The sequence below is a fragment of the Manis pentadactyla genome, chromosome 11 (assembly GCF_030020395.1).
Source record: "Manis pentadactyla isolate mManPen7 chromosome 11, mManPen7.hap1, whole genome shotgun sequence".
NCBI classification, from domain to species: Eukaryota; Metazoa; Chordata; class Mammalia; order Pholidota; family Manidae; genus Manis; species Manis pentadactyla.
In genome coordinates this window covers 104866058-104881754 of record NC_080029.1, presented here as the reverse complement: position 1 = coordinate 104881754, position 15697 = coordinate 104866058, and the positions used below count along the sequence as shown (strand labels likewise).

Below are 15697 nucleotides of genomic sequence, written 5' to 3'. Positions count from 1 at the left end.
ATGGCTTGCAGATTCCCAGAATTAGACTTTCAAGATTCAAATCTTGGCCCTTTCATTTACTAATTTGTTAAATTTAAGAATGTTCACCTTTCTAAGCTTCTGTTTCTTCTGTATTATAAGGAAAATAATATTACCTACATTATACAGTTTGGGGAGGATTGACTAGATAATATATGGAAAGCACAACGAAAGTGCTTAACATTAGTTATTTTTATTCTTCAAAACTTCTGTCTAGTCCACACCGTGTCTGTCAATTTGGTAGAGAAAAATACTGTCTTTATATAGAACACAAAGGTACATATGCAAAATTAGTTCGTAAACAACCTGTATTTTCTTAGACTGGCTAAGCTAATAGTAAACCTAGGTTATGGGATGAGGTTTCATTTGTGTGAAACCATCAGTGCAATGGCTATTCAGGGCTCAGAGGAATCCAAGAGGCCTGGAATTCTCATGGAGGAGCTGTGTTTTGCACACACATGTTCTGTCAAGGCCCTCCTGCCACCCGCCTGCGCATGCGTGTACACACACGCACACACGTGCAAGCATTCAGGATTAATCTGGGAGTGGAGTCTGTGTGCCAGGCCTGATGGCACAGTGGTGCTAAAGCAAGAAGTGTTCCAGGCCAAGATAGGGAACTGAGCACTTCAAAGGCCAGGAAGCCCAAGTCAATGACAGTCTCCACCCACGTGAGTCTAAAAGGTGGCAAAGCCTCATGGCCCAAAGTCCAAGCACGGCAGGAAAGTGGCTAGAGAATCTGACAGGCAGAAATCTGAGAGAAACTGTCAGAAAAGTTAAAGCTTGAAGAGCTCACAACACCAACAGACCCAGAGAAAGGTCAGTGTGAGCTGAGCAGCTGTTGCATCTGGTGCCAGAGGCCTTGGCTGTTGTCTTCTACACCCAGGCTGTTTAGGCCTCCCTGATCAGCCCCACCTCGAAAAGCCAATTCTTCTGCTCTTAAAGAGGACTTGCTTGTTTCAGCCAGGGAGTCGTACTCTTAGAGGGCAAAGCTGGGGTAAGAATGGGGGGAAAGTGAGGGTTAGAGAGTGCCTCCAGTGGTTCAACTGGACCCAAAGGAAGGAGCCTGGGGCTGGGAGCCTGGGCCTCCACGCTGGGAGAACCACCGGCTTTTCTTTCAGAGGCAGGCAGGGGCCTTGGTTGCCAGGGACCCTGACAAGCTGTGACTTGAGCTGTGCCTTAGAGCCTGGGTTGGCTTGAGAGTGATACAGAGGAGGAGGGAGGGCATTCCTGGAAAGGGGGTGGGGTGGGGAGGTGAGGGGAACAGCATGAGCAAAGACATGAAGCAAGAATGAATCTGCTGCGCGTTGAGAATGGCATGGAGACTTCACTGATTGGAGCCGGGAGTTCTCGCAGGGGGATGGAGGCAGCTATGATTGGATAGCTAAAGTGGGGCCAGATTTGGAGGGCTTTGAATGCCCGACTGAGACGCACTCAACCCAGCTCCTGACTTGCGATTTCCGTTCAAGACTGAATTACCTAAAGGGTGGTTAATTCCAACGGGTGTTCCTCTTTGGGGGCTTCGGAAAAGTCAGCTTATCCTCTTACCTGCTTCAGTTCTCTTCACTTACCCAGGGAGAACGTAATCCTCACACGTCGAGGGATGAGGGGATACTGCTGATTAATTTCACTTCACTTGCTTTGAAGATGCAAAAAGAAAAAAATACGATTTCCATTCCAAATATTAAATTTGGTTTCTCCTCCTCCTCCTCCTCCTCACGCAAGTTGTCGTTCTCTCGCCAGCACCTCCCCCACGTTTTCCTGCTCTCCTCCACCAGCCCGGCCAGCCCCGCTCCAGGCCCTGCGGCCCGCGCCCGCCCTGCGCCCCCGGGCGCCCCCCTCCCGGCCCCCCGCGCCCGCGCCCGTAACCCGCACACGCTGGTCCACGCCCCCCGCCCCCCCTACCCCGCCGAGCGGTAGGTGTTTTGCCGTCTGCGCCGGGCCGCAGTGCGGCTGCGCGTACTGGGTTGCCTCTGGGGCTGGCGGAGCAGCGGCGGCAGCGGTGGCGGCGGGGCCGGGAGTGCGCGGCGGCGGCGGCGGCGGCGGCGGCGGCGGCGGCGGCGGCGGCGTGGGGAGTGGCGTGGAGCGGAGCCTGGGGCTGCAGCAGCGTGGGCCCCCGGCGTAGAAAGCCCGGGGGACAAGAAAGGAAGGCCGGGCCGCGAAGTCCCTGAGCGACCGTTCGTTCTCCTTGGATCTGGGGGACACCTGCCCCCCCACGCCTGGTCTTCTTTCGTTCCCTCCTCACCCCCTAGCCCCGGCCGCTGACGGAAGGAGGCGGCGGCGGCGGGGGGCTGAGGGGCGCCGCCATGCCTCTGCCGCGGTGAAGCGCCCCCGCCGTGACGAGCCGCTCGGTCTCCCCGGCGATGTCCCCCAGGCGGCGGGCGAAAGCTTCTCACTCGAGCTCTGGGGTAAAGGCCTAGTTTATCCAGCTTCCTTCCTCCTCCTCCTCCTCCTCTTACCCTCTCCCCTCCTCCTCTCCCCCTTGGTCCTCCCCTCCCGGTCTCTCCCCTCACCCTTCCCTGCGCCCCCATCTTCCCTCCCTCCCTCCCACCCCTCCAGCAGCGATGGCAGAGGAACAACAACAGCCGCCACCACAGCAGCCTGATGCCCATCAGCAGCTTCCCCCCAGCGCCCCCAACTCGGGGGTGGCTCTGCCAGCCCTTGTGCCTGGGCTGCCAGGGACAGAGGCCAGCGCGCTGCAACACAAGATCAAGAACTCTATCTGGTAAGAGAATCCTCCATCGCTGGGGTAAAAAAGCCCAGGCACATTTCTGCTGCAAAGGGGGTAGGGGGCGGCGGGCTGGGGAGCGGAGAAGGAGGCTGATGCATTCATTGAATGTGGGTATCCAGAGTCCTGTGCATATTTATGGGACCTCTGGACGTGTGGGGACTTTACATCAGCCTCTGGACTCCATAGCCAAAAAATGTTTGTATACCCCTCCTCAATTGTGAGTGCAGATAAACAGGTTATTTGTGTTTTATACTTATATGTAAGAGGAATACGGGTCGAAACTGTCATTTTGCATGATGGTAGCATGAATGTGGGACTGAGGAATGTGAAATGTGTTTACTCCTTTTTGCAGTCATACAGGGAGGAAGAAGTGTATTGTGAATTTTCTCCAGACACTGTGCATAAGAATATTAATATGCAGCACAAAACCGAATGTGTGTCTTCCTTTCATTTGGTCTAGCTGCTGTATCTGGATGTTTTTTCATTCTTTATCCTGAGATTAAATTTCCCTTCCAGGGAGTTTATTCTTTGTATTGATTGTGAAGAAAGTGCCTCTTTAGTATGATATTTTAAGGAGGTAGTTTACACTATAAAATGATTTTTTAATTTAAGAAGATGTCTTCAAAATAAATGCCTTGCTATTTCATGTGTCTTTTTAAAGAAACCATAGATGAAATATCCTTTGCTATTTCTGTACTTTCTTGTATGAGAATTTCCAGTATTTCAGCATTACATTAAACTCTGAAAAGATTGGTGGCAGTCTTTTAATAATTAAATACTGTGAGTTAATTCTATCTTCTGGTAGAGCTATTGCACATATTCTTTTTGAGCATGAACTTGAATTATTTTTGTAGGATTGGTCATCAACTGACAAGTTTTTAAAAAACAGTGCTATTTTAAAAATGGAAAGCAATATTTGGAATTTGGTCTAAGAGACTACTTTAAATAGAAGTTTAAAAACAGTGTTAAATGTGGTTTAAAAAAACTATGATTCTAAAAATGAAATCTTGCATGTCTATTATTGAATATGACTACTGAAATATCAGAACTCCTTACCTTTATATTGCAATTTAAAAATAAATGCATCATAGAACAACTGGCTTTGCAGTACAATATTTACACATTTAAGAACAGTGACACTTTTTAAATACAAAATTAAGATTTGTTATATAGTAATTTTCATTATTTTCTTGGCATACATCCATGTTGTCATGATGCTGATATGAAGTAGGTCAGGGCAGGTTTTAATAGTTTCATACTACAGAATAGTTGGCGGTTGAGTATCTTTCAGTTTTAATTTTAAAATGAAGTTTAAATATTTTAAAAGAATATTTTGGTTTTGACAATCATGTAGCAACTTGCTAGGTCAGATAAATAGGATTGTCGTGTGTGTGTGTGTGTGTGTGTGAGAGAGAGAGAGAGAGAGAGAGAGAGAGAGAGAGAGAGAGAGAGAGAGAGAGAGAGAGAGAGGGAGAGGTTTTATTCTTTGATGGATATACTCAACCCCTTTTTAAAGCAGTAATTTAAAGGAAAAGGTGGTTAATCTCCTGCTTACCATCAATGTTTCTGGAAATCAGAGTGGTTTTTTCACCTATTGACTCCTGTAACTTAGTGTCTCTGAAATCACCCCATTAGATTGAATTAAAATTGCACCTTGGTTTTTACATAAAGGTAAAGGACATCCAAGTTAAAAGGACTAAAATTTTTTAAGAAAGGCAGATTTAAAAAGTTGGATTAGTAATGTATATTTTAATGTATTATGAAAACAGTAGGGGAAAGTAACCTTGTCTTTCTATTATTAAAATAAAATTAGCTGTGTAGGAAGCTGACTGAAGTGTTTAATAATAGTGGAGAGCTCTTTTTGGTAAATCATGTGATTTAATTATTTGTCCATTGATAATTTATATTTACACATCCATTACAACTTAACTGGGCTGACTTTAATGTGAGAAAAACTTAATCTGTAGTAGAGTGAATTCAGTTTGTGCTGCTTGCTCTGAAAAAATAAAGGACAATAAACACCTTTATCCCCAAATGCATAGTTTTATGTATTTTAAAATTGTAATGGCCCACTTCCTAGTGTTTATTTTTCAACTTTAGAAATTCTATTTGCAAAAATGGTTTCTTTATATTAATATTAAAACTTTAAAATATTTAAACATTAGTAGATTTGTAAACATTATTGGGTACATTTTATATGTAGTCTCATATCCCCTGCTGCACAAGAATGGATTTATATTATTCATTAAGTGACTATATAAAATAAAGGTACTAAAAAGTGCAAGTTCCTTCACTACCATCTCCACTTAAGAAACAGTATATGTATATATAGTACATTAAAATCATTTTTAGTGATGATTGCAATTCTTTAGATATTTCATTCCATATTTTTGAAGCAACATTATCTTTTTATCAATTATTTTATCACCTGATAATGTTCTCAAAGATTATCTGTTTTGTACTACTTCCATTATCAATCTTTGGTATCATTACTAAAACAAATGTGATGTTTAAAAATTATCAGATGGGTTTTGCATTTAGGTTGATCATAGTTTCTAAATTATTGTACTTGCAGATCACAAACAAGTCTGTACTTGTCTTTCTTTTCTACAAATATAAATATAGTATGTGAAGTAGGCCTGTAGCTGGACAATGAGTTATTTATTACCTCAATTTATAATTTATTCTTTTTATTAAACTAAAATGCTGTTTGATAAAACTATGTCCATTGTAATTTCAAGCATTAAATGAGCCCTTGAAAAATTACATATTCAAAGTTGAAATCCTGGTACTTAATGAGATCAGAAACTGTAATTCTTAAGGATTGGAAATGTATTTTTAAGGTAGTTCTGGAAAATAAAGATACTGCTAACTTGATAGTTTTGTAATATTTGTGTAATATTAATGAATATCTTCAACTTAAGTCCAAGATGACAAGCTTGAGGCTTGTTTGACCTCCCTCAGTCCCACTCCATAGACGATGGTCCAGATCACTTCCATTATTCACTTGAGATTATTTGCAGATGTATGTTTTAATACTGAATATGCTGTTAGAATCATATGTATATTTTCTAAACACTAGAATTCTAAAATAAACTTTCGATTAAATAAAGAAAACTAGTAACCCATGTCTTTTTTCTAAATGAAGACTTGTTCTGGCAACCTAAAACAAAGCCACAACCTACCCTCACTGCAAACTAATTTAACTTACATTGCACCCCTCTTTGGTTACCTAAACAGAATACCAATATAAGTTTTTCTTCTTATCTCCCAGTGTCTTCATAGTTTAAACAAATGAACAAGAATTTATATTGAGTTAGACCAAAAAAAAAAAAAAAATTTTTACTGAGTACTTTTCCTTTTTAAAGCTGTTTTACTTGAATTCCTGATAGAATAAAATTGTGGAGAAAATAGGATAGAAAAATTACATTTGAGATCTCTTCTGTTTGTGATTAGTTATGTTTAAGAATAATCATTACATGGGTGGGTGTGATTAACGTATTTGCGATTTTGCTGTAAGATAGACAACAAACTGATACCTAAAAATTTAAAAGAAACCCTGATGTTTTATTGTAGAAAATGTTCTAATACTGTATTTATTCAGCAAACAAATTCAGGGATTCTTCAAATAATTTGTTGTCATCAGTTATTATTCTTATTTATGTAACTATTTGCAAGTAAGACATTACCTATTTCTTAAAACAGTCCTAAAAAGATGTGTCATTGTTCTACCCACTTTATGGGAACAGATGAATGACAGGGAAGCTATAGGAGTCTTCTAATTCATTGTCAGGCCCTGGAAGCAGTGCTGGGGCCAGAGTTCCTCATCTTTATTCAATTCTGTAAGTCATATAGATGTCTAAGTCTGGTACATTTAGACTTAGAATTATAGTTACAGTCAAAATAAGATTATATATGGACTATTTTGATATTTTCTAAATTCTAATTTAAACAAATCGAGCAATTTTGTTTTACTTATTAGTTATAGTGAGCAACAGATGGTGATCCATAAGGTTTACGTAATGGTGCCATATTAGTCCTGATTTCTGTTGTGAATCCTAGAACTCAGTAGTTGAGTTTTGCCCTTGGTTGTGGGTCAGGCCATTTATCAGCACTAAGAAGTAATTTTGTTCCTTCAACTGCAGTGGGAAACATTTACTATACAGCTCTTAACTTGAGAGTTTGCTTTAACGATAAGCTCATGATCTCATTTTGCTTTAAAATTAAAGATTGACTAGTACATCAACTGGCTTCTTAACGTTTTTGTTTAGCTGGTTCACATGCTGCCTGCCCTGAGTTCAACCTGCCGTCCATACTAAGCACACCAGAGATTTAGGGTGCTTTTTTGCTTGTCTATATTAAGGCCAACTATGATGGTTGCATCTCAGTACTGTTCCAGAAAGGTGTTTCCTTGCTTTCCTCTGTAATATGAAACTGATGAAATCGTCTTTCCTATTGACCAGAAAAACTAGTTAAGCAATTTTAAGCCCCTTGATTTTCTGGCCTAATGTTTAGCGTAGGTAATAAATATGTGTATGTATAAATAATTGACTGACTTATTCTCCCTATTGGGAGGTGTCTTGAATGATGTGTGCAGAACTGATTTGGTTTCTGTCTCCCTATTAGTTTTTGGTATTATTGGGGGAAATGAGCTTCACAGTGGCGGAAAAGACAGAAGAGTCTTACTTGTGATAGATATCCTTTGAATAAAAACTTATGTGAAGTCACTTTTTATATTAGAAAAATAATGTTGCACATTAAAATTGTACAGATGAAAATAAAATGAGCATTGTTATTTACTCAAATTTGCACGTTTAAAGCAAGAACAGTGTAAGAACTCACCTGACTACCTGCTATATACAAAGTAGTGTGCTAGGGACTGGCATTTAAGGAATGCACATTCACTTGTAATACTAATCTAAGCAAAAATGTGCAATAAAATTTCTCTTCTATTTGGTTAGGGTACCAGGGAAAGAAGTGACAAGTGCCAAAGTGTTGATTATGGGAAAAGTAGACCTTAGTTCCCTTGTCTATAAAATGAAAGGTTTATGCTAGATGACCTTGCAAGTTCCTTTAGCTTAGTTTCTATGACCCTGTTACTAAGTTAATATTGACAGCAATAATAATGCATAACATGAGCACAGTGAAAGACTAACAGATTTAACTAATCACAGGCAATCAGCCCCACATTTTCAATGGACGGATTATTAGGATTTGTCAGCGTTCCCTTGGATGTTAGCCCAGGAGGACTATCTGGAGGTGTTATTCACTTATGTTACCTTGTGCAAGAGTTCTGTTATGTGAGATTCAGTCTGCAAATATTTATTGAGCATGTATACATGTGAAGTTTTCTAAGAGCTGTTGTTGATTATGCAAGGCTATGCAATAACCCCTGTTGTTGGGGAGTTTACTAGTTGCTAGTTGAGAGATTGAACTGGGGGGGCTACTTGTGTGCTAGTTCTGTTTTGTTTATAGAGGGGTGCTTGATAGTTATAAGCACCTCAATATAATAAGCAGATAGGAACTTTCTCGTGTAGTAATAATGTAATATAGAGAAGTAGTGAGTGTTGTATTGTGAATTTGGTTGTATAGATAAAAAAGGGGTGTATTCTTTTAAGAATAATATAATGTAGGGTTAAGCTTCACAACTTTTCATCTAATTTTAATGCATAATTTAATTTAATGCATTTAATCATTTTAATGTGTAATCGTGACAGAGAATTCCTTATAAAGAGAGAAGTAAGATGGTTACTGAGTACCACATAGCTGACAAACTAAACCACTCTTATCCAGTGCCTCCTTTTCCACCAGCCTGTCTGTATTTAGTTGTTTTCTCTTCTGCTTTCTGAAGGGTTCTAAGAGTTCAGGTTAAAGATGAGGAGCAGGCACCAATAGAAGGAAGAATCTTCCTGTCCTGGGGAGGATAGTAAATAAGGAACAATAAACTCTGAAGCCTTAATGCACTTGATTGCTAACTGTGAGATTAAGATAGTTAATGCTTAACCTTAATCACATGAATAAAAACTTTAAAACATTACTTAATTTTTCTTTCTTGAGATGTTTACTTTGTTCTGTTTCATGGACTGTGTTCTCCTATTTATAAGAAAAATTAGGAAACAATGAGGGTTGGTTAATTATGCAGAGTACCTCTGTCAGGTAGCTCCTGCATGTATTGCAAAAAGTTGTGTGGAGGGTGAAGTTTTATAGTTCTCTTACTTAGAACACACCGAAAACATATTGATATTCCTTGCTATATGAATGTCTGTTTGGTTTCTAAATTTGGAGAATGAGAGGTCAGAGTGACAGGTACTAATCTGTTATGTCTTGATATTTTGGAAAGGCAAGAGTCTATTGTGGTGTAAAATACCATCTCCTTCAAATACCCATATTTCAAAAAAAAAAAAATTACCTGAACCAACTTATAGTCTGAGTCTGGATAGCAGGTGTTCGGATAGCAAAGGATTGGTAGCTTTATACTCATTCTGAATCCAGAGTTAATAAATTGATTCCAATTTGCATGCTAAATCTGATTGATTAGTGATGCCTGCCCAGGCATGTGGCTAGGAAGTGACTGTACAGATGCCCTATAATTGCCTCCCCTTCTTCTGCAGTCTGTCGTTTTTAAAATATGACCTCTGTTATAGGTAAGGTATCGGAACTGTTGCTTACCTTGGAGGGAACAAATCCCTAGGACTGTGGTGCCATTTATGATGCCTAATTTTAAGATACAAACCAAGCATGAAGAGCACTTAAGTTTGTGTTTTTCTTTCTCTACTTGTATTCTTTTTATTTTTCTGTGGCTTTTCTATTTTGATCACCTGTGCTTCCAAGTGGCTAGTTACAAGATGAGAACAGGGGATTATTGTATTGAGTGGTCACTGCAGTTTGCACTCTCCCTAACTCTTTTTCTTCGCTTTCATTATCTTGTTTCTCTGTCTTTGCCTGGCTGGTCTCTTTTTCTGCTGATAAGAAGTGTCTAACTTTAAGATCCAACTCATGTGCCACTACTTTCATGAAACATCCCAACTCCCAGGAGACAATGATCTCAGTTGTGTAAATTAATTTTTTTCAGTAATTTAGATTGCCCTTACCTGAGTTGAGTCCATTTTAGTGAAATTTTGCTGAATTTAAATGAAAGTGTCATTTTCTAGTATGTTACGGTCATAGGAATTCAGAAAGACTGAATATACCTGAAACAAAACAATCACTTCATAGTAAGTTATTTAACAATATGACAATAGAATATTGTTCACTATTGGGGTAGCCAGAAACTTTTCATTGTTTTTGCAGAATATATGAAATTTTAAAAACTTAATTGGTTAAGAGTGTCACTTCAGTGACATCTTGCTTGGAGTAAAGTTGGTGCTTCTGGGAGCCTGGGAAATGTATTCAAACAAGCTGATTTTGTTAATGTAAGTGAATCACTTTACTGGTTTTGACTGCAGTCATTAAATCTATTGCATATGCATATAAGCAATCTGTGATCTAGAATTTAACTGTCAGATTATTAAATGCATGATATCTTTTTCTGAAGCAGAAGATATTAACAAGTAGTGTTCAAATTTAAATTCTGTACACACAAGTTTCAAAGCAGTGAGAAGGTCAAAGACTAATCCTGAATTTACGGATGGTCAAGGAAAACTGAATTCAGTACACATTTAATGTCTACCACATACAGGCATAAGAGGATTAAAAAGTAAAAAGACACTGTCTCTACCTTTAAAACATTCAACCCGTGTGTGGTAGTTGTATGCATCAATTGAATTTAAGAAAAGTCAAATTTTGTTCAATGCAGTGATGGTGTAATCAGTAGTATAAACAAATACAGAATTAGATGAAAGAGGGATTCAGTGAGAACGTAATATTTTTATTGGCAAAATTCAGGATGATGGCCTCAATTTAAAAAATCAAGGGATCAGCTATTCATCCAAATATACTTAACAGTGTGCTTACTGGGAAATCTTGATTCCCACTAGCAGGAATTAGTTTCAGTTGTTAATAAGGGTAAGTTTTGTCAGTAATGAGAGCAGTTTGAGGAAATTAGCTTATGACAAAAGTCGCTTGGCCTTACATGAGTGAGATTTCCACCAATCATAAGCCTTTCATCTAAATTTTAATGACGAAAGGTAGGAGAAAGAATATAAAGTGAAAATAGAGAAGAAAAAGAATGGAGTGAGTGGGAACTGGGGCAGAGGACCAGGAACTGTTTCCATAGCAGTCTTGGAGGAGGACGGCGTACCCTAAATTGACTCTCTGTGAATGATAAACACTTCATAAAGAGGATTAGAATATTTGCTGTGGGTTCCCTTATGTATCTCATTCTGCCTGTACTTTGGTTTCTGTATCTTGGCACTATATGTGCTTTTCCATTATCAGAAGCAGTTTGTTTTCCACTTTGAATTCCTCTTTCCCTATATTTAGGGAATTTGTTCTAAAACATTACTCTATTTCTGTCAGCATCATCAAACTTCTTTTCCACCTGCTGCTCTTCCTGTGACTTTATACATGCATATGACTTCAGTAAAGCAGCAGACAACCTTGGAGAAAAAGGTTTTGCACTAAAATAGAGTTGATCTCTCAATGATCTAAAGAGCTCATTCATAGTCATAAGAAAAAAAGTCATTAGGTAAGTGAATAAATAGGAATGCTATTCTATAAATGCTGTAAATGCAATAAAGTAGTATTATAAAATCTATAAAAGTACTGTAAATGCTCATTTTTTAAGTATAATAATATAAACAAGTATTCAAAAATCTTTACTCTCAATAACAAAAAATAAAACAGACAAAGTACTGTGGGGTTTTTTGACCATTAAGAAAAGGTTAAGAAGTAAGGTAACTACTTCTAGCTAATCTCACCCGTTTTTGCTGTTTTCCTTATTCCTTTGTTTTTCTCCAGTCCCTCAGTTATTATCTTGTTGTATGTATGGATACAACAAATTTTTCCACTCATATTTTTGGTGGAAAAAGTTTGAACATACATCTTAAAAGTGTTAACTATGTTTGCATTGCACTTGGGTGGTGAAACAGTATATGATTTCACACCCTACTTAATTCTCCAAATTTTCTTGAATGGAGCAAGTATTCTTTTTAATTTGGAAAAATATCCAAACAAGTAAAATAATGCCCTTTGTCTACCCTGCTGCCCTTCTTCCTTTTAGCTGCTGTCTGTCCATCAGCTTAACCACCCTGACCCTGCTAGTCTCTCTGTTCTTCTCCTTTTTTAACTCTTGCAGTCTGGCTTCCTGCTCTTCTTTCCAATTCAGTAGCTTTTTTTTTTCAATCTTTATCTTTCATTATACCTAACTGTTCTAATCGTTATTGTGATTCCTTTGCACTTTGGAAATCCTTGTTCGTTCCTTTTTGAGAGCTGCCTTTGTGTCAGCTACTCTACCCAGTATTGTGAATTCCATGGGCAAGGATGCAAGTTCCCTGTTTTCACAGACCTTACCTCTGATTAACATTTTCTTTTTTCTGCTCCCCTCCTCCAGATGGTCTGAATTGTAAATGTCCAGATGCTTATTTCTCAGCCATCCATTTTTCTTCTCTTTTCACTTTGCTAAAAACAAGAAATAGATGGGCTGACCAGATCACTCTAACCACATCTACTCATTCATTTGCCAGAGTACAGGAAGCTACTGTCACTTTAAACTGGGCATTTATACAGTAACCCTGCTTCTGTATCATGGTGCCTGGCTACCTCAATTTGCTTTCATTTACAATTGTTCTACTACATTTGGTAGCAGATACCACTATTCTTTCATTCTGTCAGGCCTGCAATATTGGGTACATGTTTGATGTTTTCTCCCCATGTGCAATATTTTAACAAGTTGCCAAGTTTGCAGTGTCACTTAAGTTTCTCCCTGACTTTGTACTTCCTTTGCCAGGACCACTGTTCAGTGCTGTACTGTGTCATTCACAGATTATTATAGCATCTACATTGGTGCTCCAACTCGAGGCCTTTTCCCCCACTGAACTATGCTGTATCTTGCTACCAAAACAAATCTTCTGAACATCCTTTTTCATGTAGTTCCCTTCTAAAACCTACAGTAATTTCACCTTGCCCACCATATGTCTAAAAATTTTCATCAGGTTCAAAGACTTGGATAGTGTTGCTTCATACAACCCTGTTTCGTGCTGTTTACAAGCATTCAACTCTACTTCAGCCCAGTGGGCAATTCAGTGTCTGCCTTATGTTCTGTGGTCCTGCTTTCATTGCTGCTTTATCTTTTCTGGAATCTACACTTCCCTATCTGCAAATCCTACTTATTCATGTTTTAACCATTTTTGAAGTCATAGCTCAAATCACTGTGCTATGAAATGTTATTTAGCTACTATAGTCCATATTGGCCTTGACCTCGTATTGTATAGTGAGTTCTGTACAATTAAGCACTTAATCACTCCTAATGTTTCTCATATATTTTTTAAATAAGCAACAGGTTCTTTAAAGCCAGGGGCAATACCTTTTGCGTTTATTTCTCTAGCAGTAGGTACTAGTGAATACCATTTTTGTTTACTACATTCTTAGTAGCACCTAAGTTTTTTCTGCATTTTAATGTTTTTGTATTTGATATATTTTATGTGGTTAACTCTCTCCCCAAATAAGTGATTAAATTCACGCTGCATGTTATAGAATAGAGGACTTACAGCAATTGATTTTTTTTCTAAAGTGCATTGGTAAAACTGAATTAATAATATATTTAGAGTTTCATTTCTACTAGTCAAATATCTTTTACTATATATTTAGATTTAAAGATAGCCTATGTCCCAAGTGAGAGCCATCTTGTCCCTTATCTTAAAAATATTGAGCAGATGACTACTACAAAGTTCAGTAACCTTTCATGAGTAAATACAGAGATATTTAGTTAAGGTTTTGTGGACTGACCAGCTATCTGTGTCCCACCCTAGTTCCCAAGAGATAAACTTGGAATTTTGAAGAACTTTTTAACATTGAACTGGAGTTAGCTTCCTGAAAGTTTAGTTCTGATGGAGAGTTTGACCTACTTATTTTAGGCTCCAAGACCCAAGGCTAAAGTAACTTGTCAAGTCATGGCCAAAGCCTGAACACAGCAAAGGAAACCTGTGAGTTAGGGCCAGTAACTGAGGGAGGATTTATCTGGGAAGTGAGGAGGGAAAGACTGAAACAGGAAAACAATTCTGAGGGCCCAAAGTGTTTCAAATTCATAAGAGAGGCTGATCTGCTGCACCTGTTTTTAACCTGATATAGAGGCTGTTTTTTGGTTTGATTATCTTTTAGAGAGGTACAGCAACTAGATTATCTTTAAAAAAGGTCTTTCAGCTTTAAAATTGTATTTATATGATTCTCCTTGGTTTATTAGGGTAGTACTCAGATTGTGGTCATATTATCATCACCTGGGATTTGTTAGAAATAGAAATTTTGGGGCTCCATCTCAGATTTACTATAATAGAAATAGGGTGTGACCTTTTCGTGATTCTGATAGATATTGAAGTTTTTGAGAACCACTGGCATAGTGGATATATTTCTAAAAAAACAGATAGTAAGCCAAAACCCTCTGTGACAAACTTTTAGTAGTCTTAATCCTTGAGTACCCCAGGTACAGTTTATAGCTCTCAAAATAATTTTCATAGCATTTAAGTATAATCCTGCTATTGCAACATTTGCCCTATGTTGTAAAAGATTTCCACTAAGCTGAAATCTTTAGTCTTAGTAATTGTATATTAAATAAATTAATGGATCAATTAATGAGTAAAAAAAGGGCACATACACACACACACACACACACACACACACAAGTACCAGTGATAACATGCAAAAAAGTATGGGATGTATATATAACCCAGGAGTCAGCAAACTATTACTTAGAAGGGCCAGATAGTAAGTATTTTTGACTTTGTAGGATGTAGGGTCTCTGTTGGAACTACTTTACTCTGCCACTGTGTCAGGAAAGTAGCCATAGGTAATATGTAAATGAATGGCTGGATTTGTTAGACTGCTGAAAGGATTTGCCCTTGCCACCAGTTTGGGGACTCCTTCCTGTGTCCCATTGCTGTTCTGGGAACACTACTCAAAAATATAGCTAATGGTTCCCAGTCTGTATTCCCTTTTATTCACAAACAATGGATGACAGTCATCTGCTTAATATCTTAACAGTTCTCCTTTGGTTTAACCCAGGATTATGTGTAAAGTATACTAGAATGCAAATGAGTGAGAGTTTCATTTCAACTCTCACTATTCCTGATGATCCTAACTCAGCTCCCAATGATAACAATAAAGGTATTTTGACTTCTGGTTTCTGCTCTGACACATAACTTGGAAGACCTCACTTCTGTCATCACAACAAGAAAAAAGGCTGAACAAACTGAAAATCAACAATTTTTCTTAGATCCATCAGAGAGTTGAGATCACAGAGAGTCTTGCCAATGAGTTTCAGCTCTGGGCAAGTCCACTATAGATTCAATGAGACCAAAGAATGACAGTGGAACATTCTTAGTATGAAAGGGTTGTATCCAACTTTATTCCCATGGTGGCAAGTCATCACTAGAAACCTGTACACTCAGAGTAAATCTGCATGCAGCAAACTAGTCTCTGCCTCTGGGCCTCTCTATCCCCGCAGCTATCTCAGTGCCTGTCCTCAGTGCTGCCACCACTCCAGTCTCGTCTCTGCTCTCCTGCAGCCTTGCAGCCATGCCACCATGTCACTGTGTTGCACAGAGCACTGGCAGAGTTCTTTATATAGAGTCAGTATCAACATATACCAGAGCCAGGTGAGAATCCTGGCAATAGTGAACTTCACTTTATCCACACAGGGCAAACTGTTGCCTGGAAAACTGAAGACAGACAGGCTGATACAGAGAATCACAGCTTTCAGTGGCAGAAACCCAGGAATAGAGGCCCACAGCTGAAGCCCCTATAGGTTGGAGGTCTTTAAACTTTAATTGATGAATTGCAGGAGGCTCACTGTGGGCTAGC

General features: G+C 38.9%; 1 protein-coding gene across 2 annotated transcripts in view; it reads left to right on the top strand.

Annotated features, from left to right (window-relative positions):
- The first annotated feature begins 1866 nt into the window (after positions 1-1866).
- Positions 1867-15697, top strand: part of RFX7 (regulatory factor X7) — a 197104-nt gene continuing 183273 nt past the window's right edge. Inside the window, exons 1-2 of one of the 2 annotated variants that reach the window (XM_057488833.1) lie at positions 1867-2423; positions 2578-2740. In XM_057488833.1, coding sequence (XP_057344816.1) covers positions 2580-2740 — 161 coding nt within the window. In that variant the 5' untranslated portion in view covers positions 1867-2423; positions 2578-2579. Of the gene's footprint in view, positions 2424-2574; positions 2741-15697 lie in introns of both variants that reach the window. The other variant, XM_057488834.1, reaches the window with a different exon arrangement.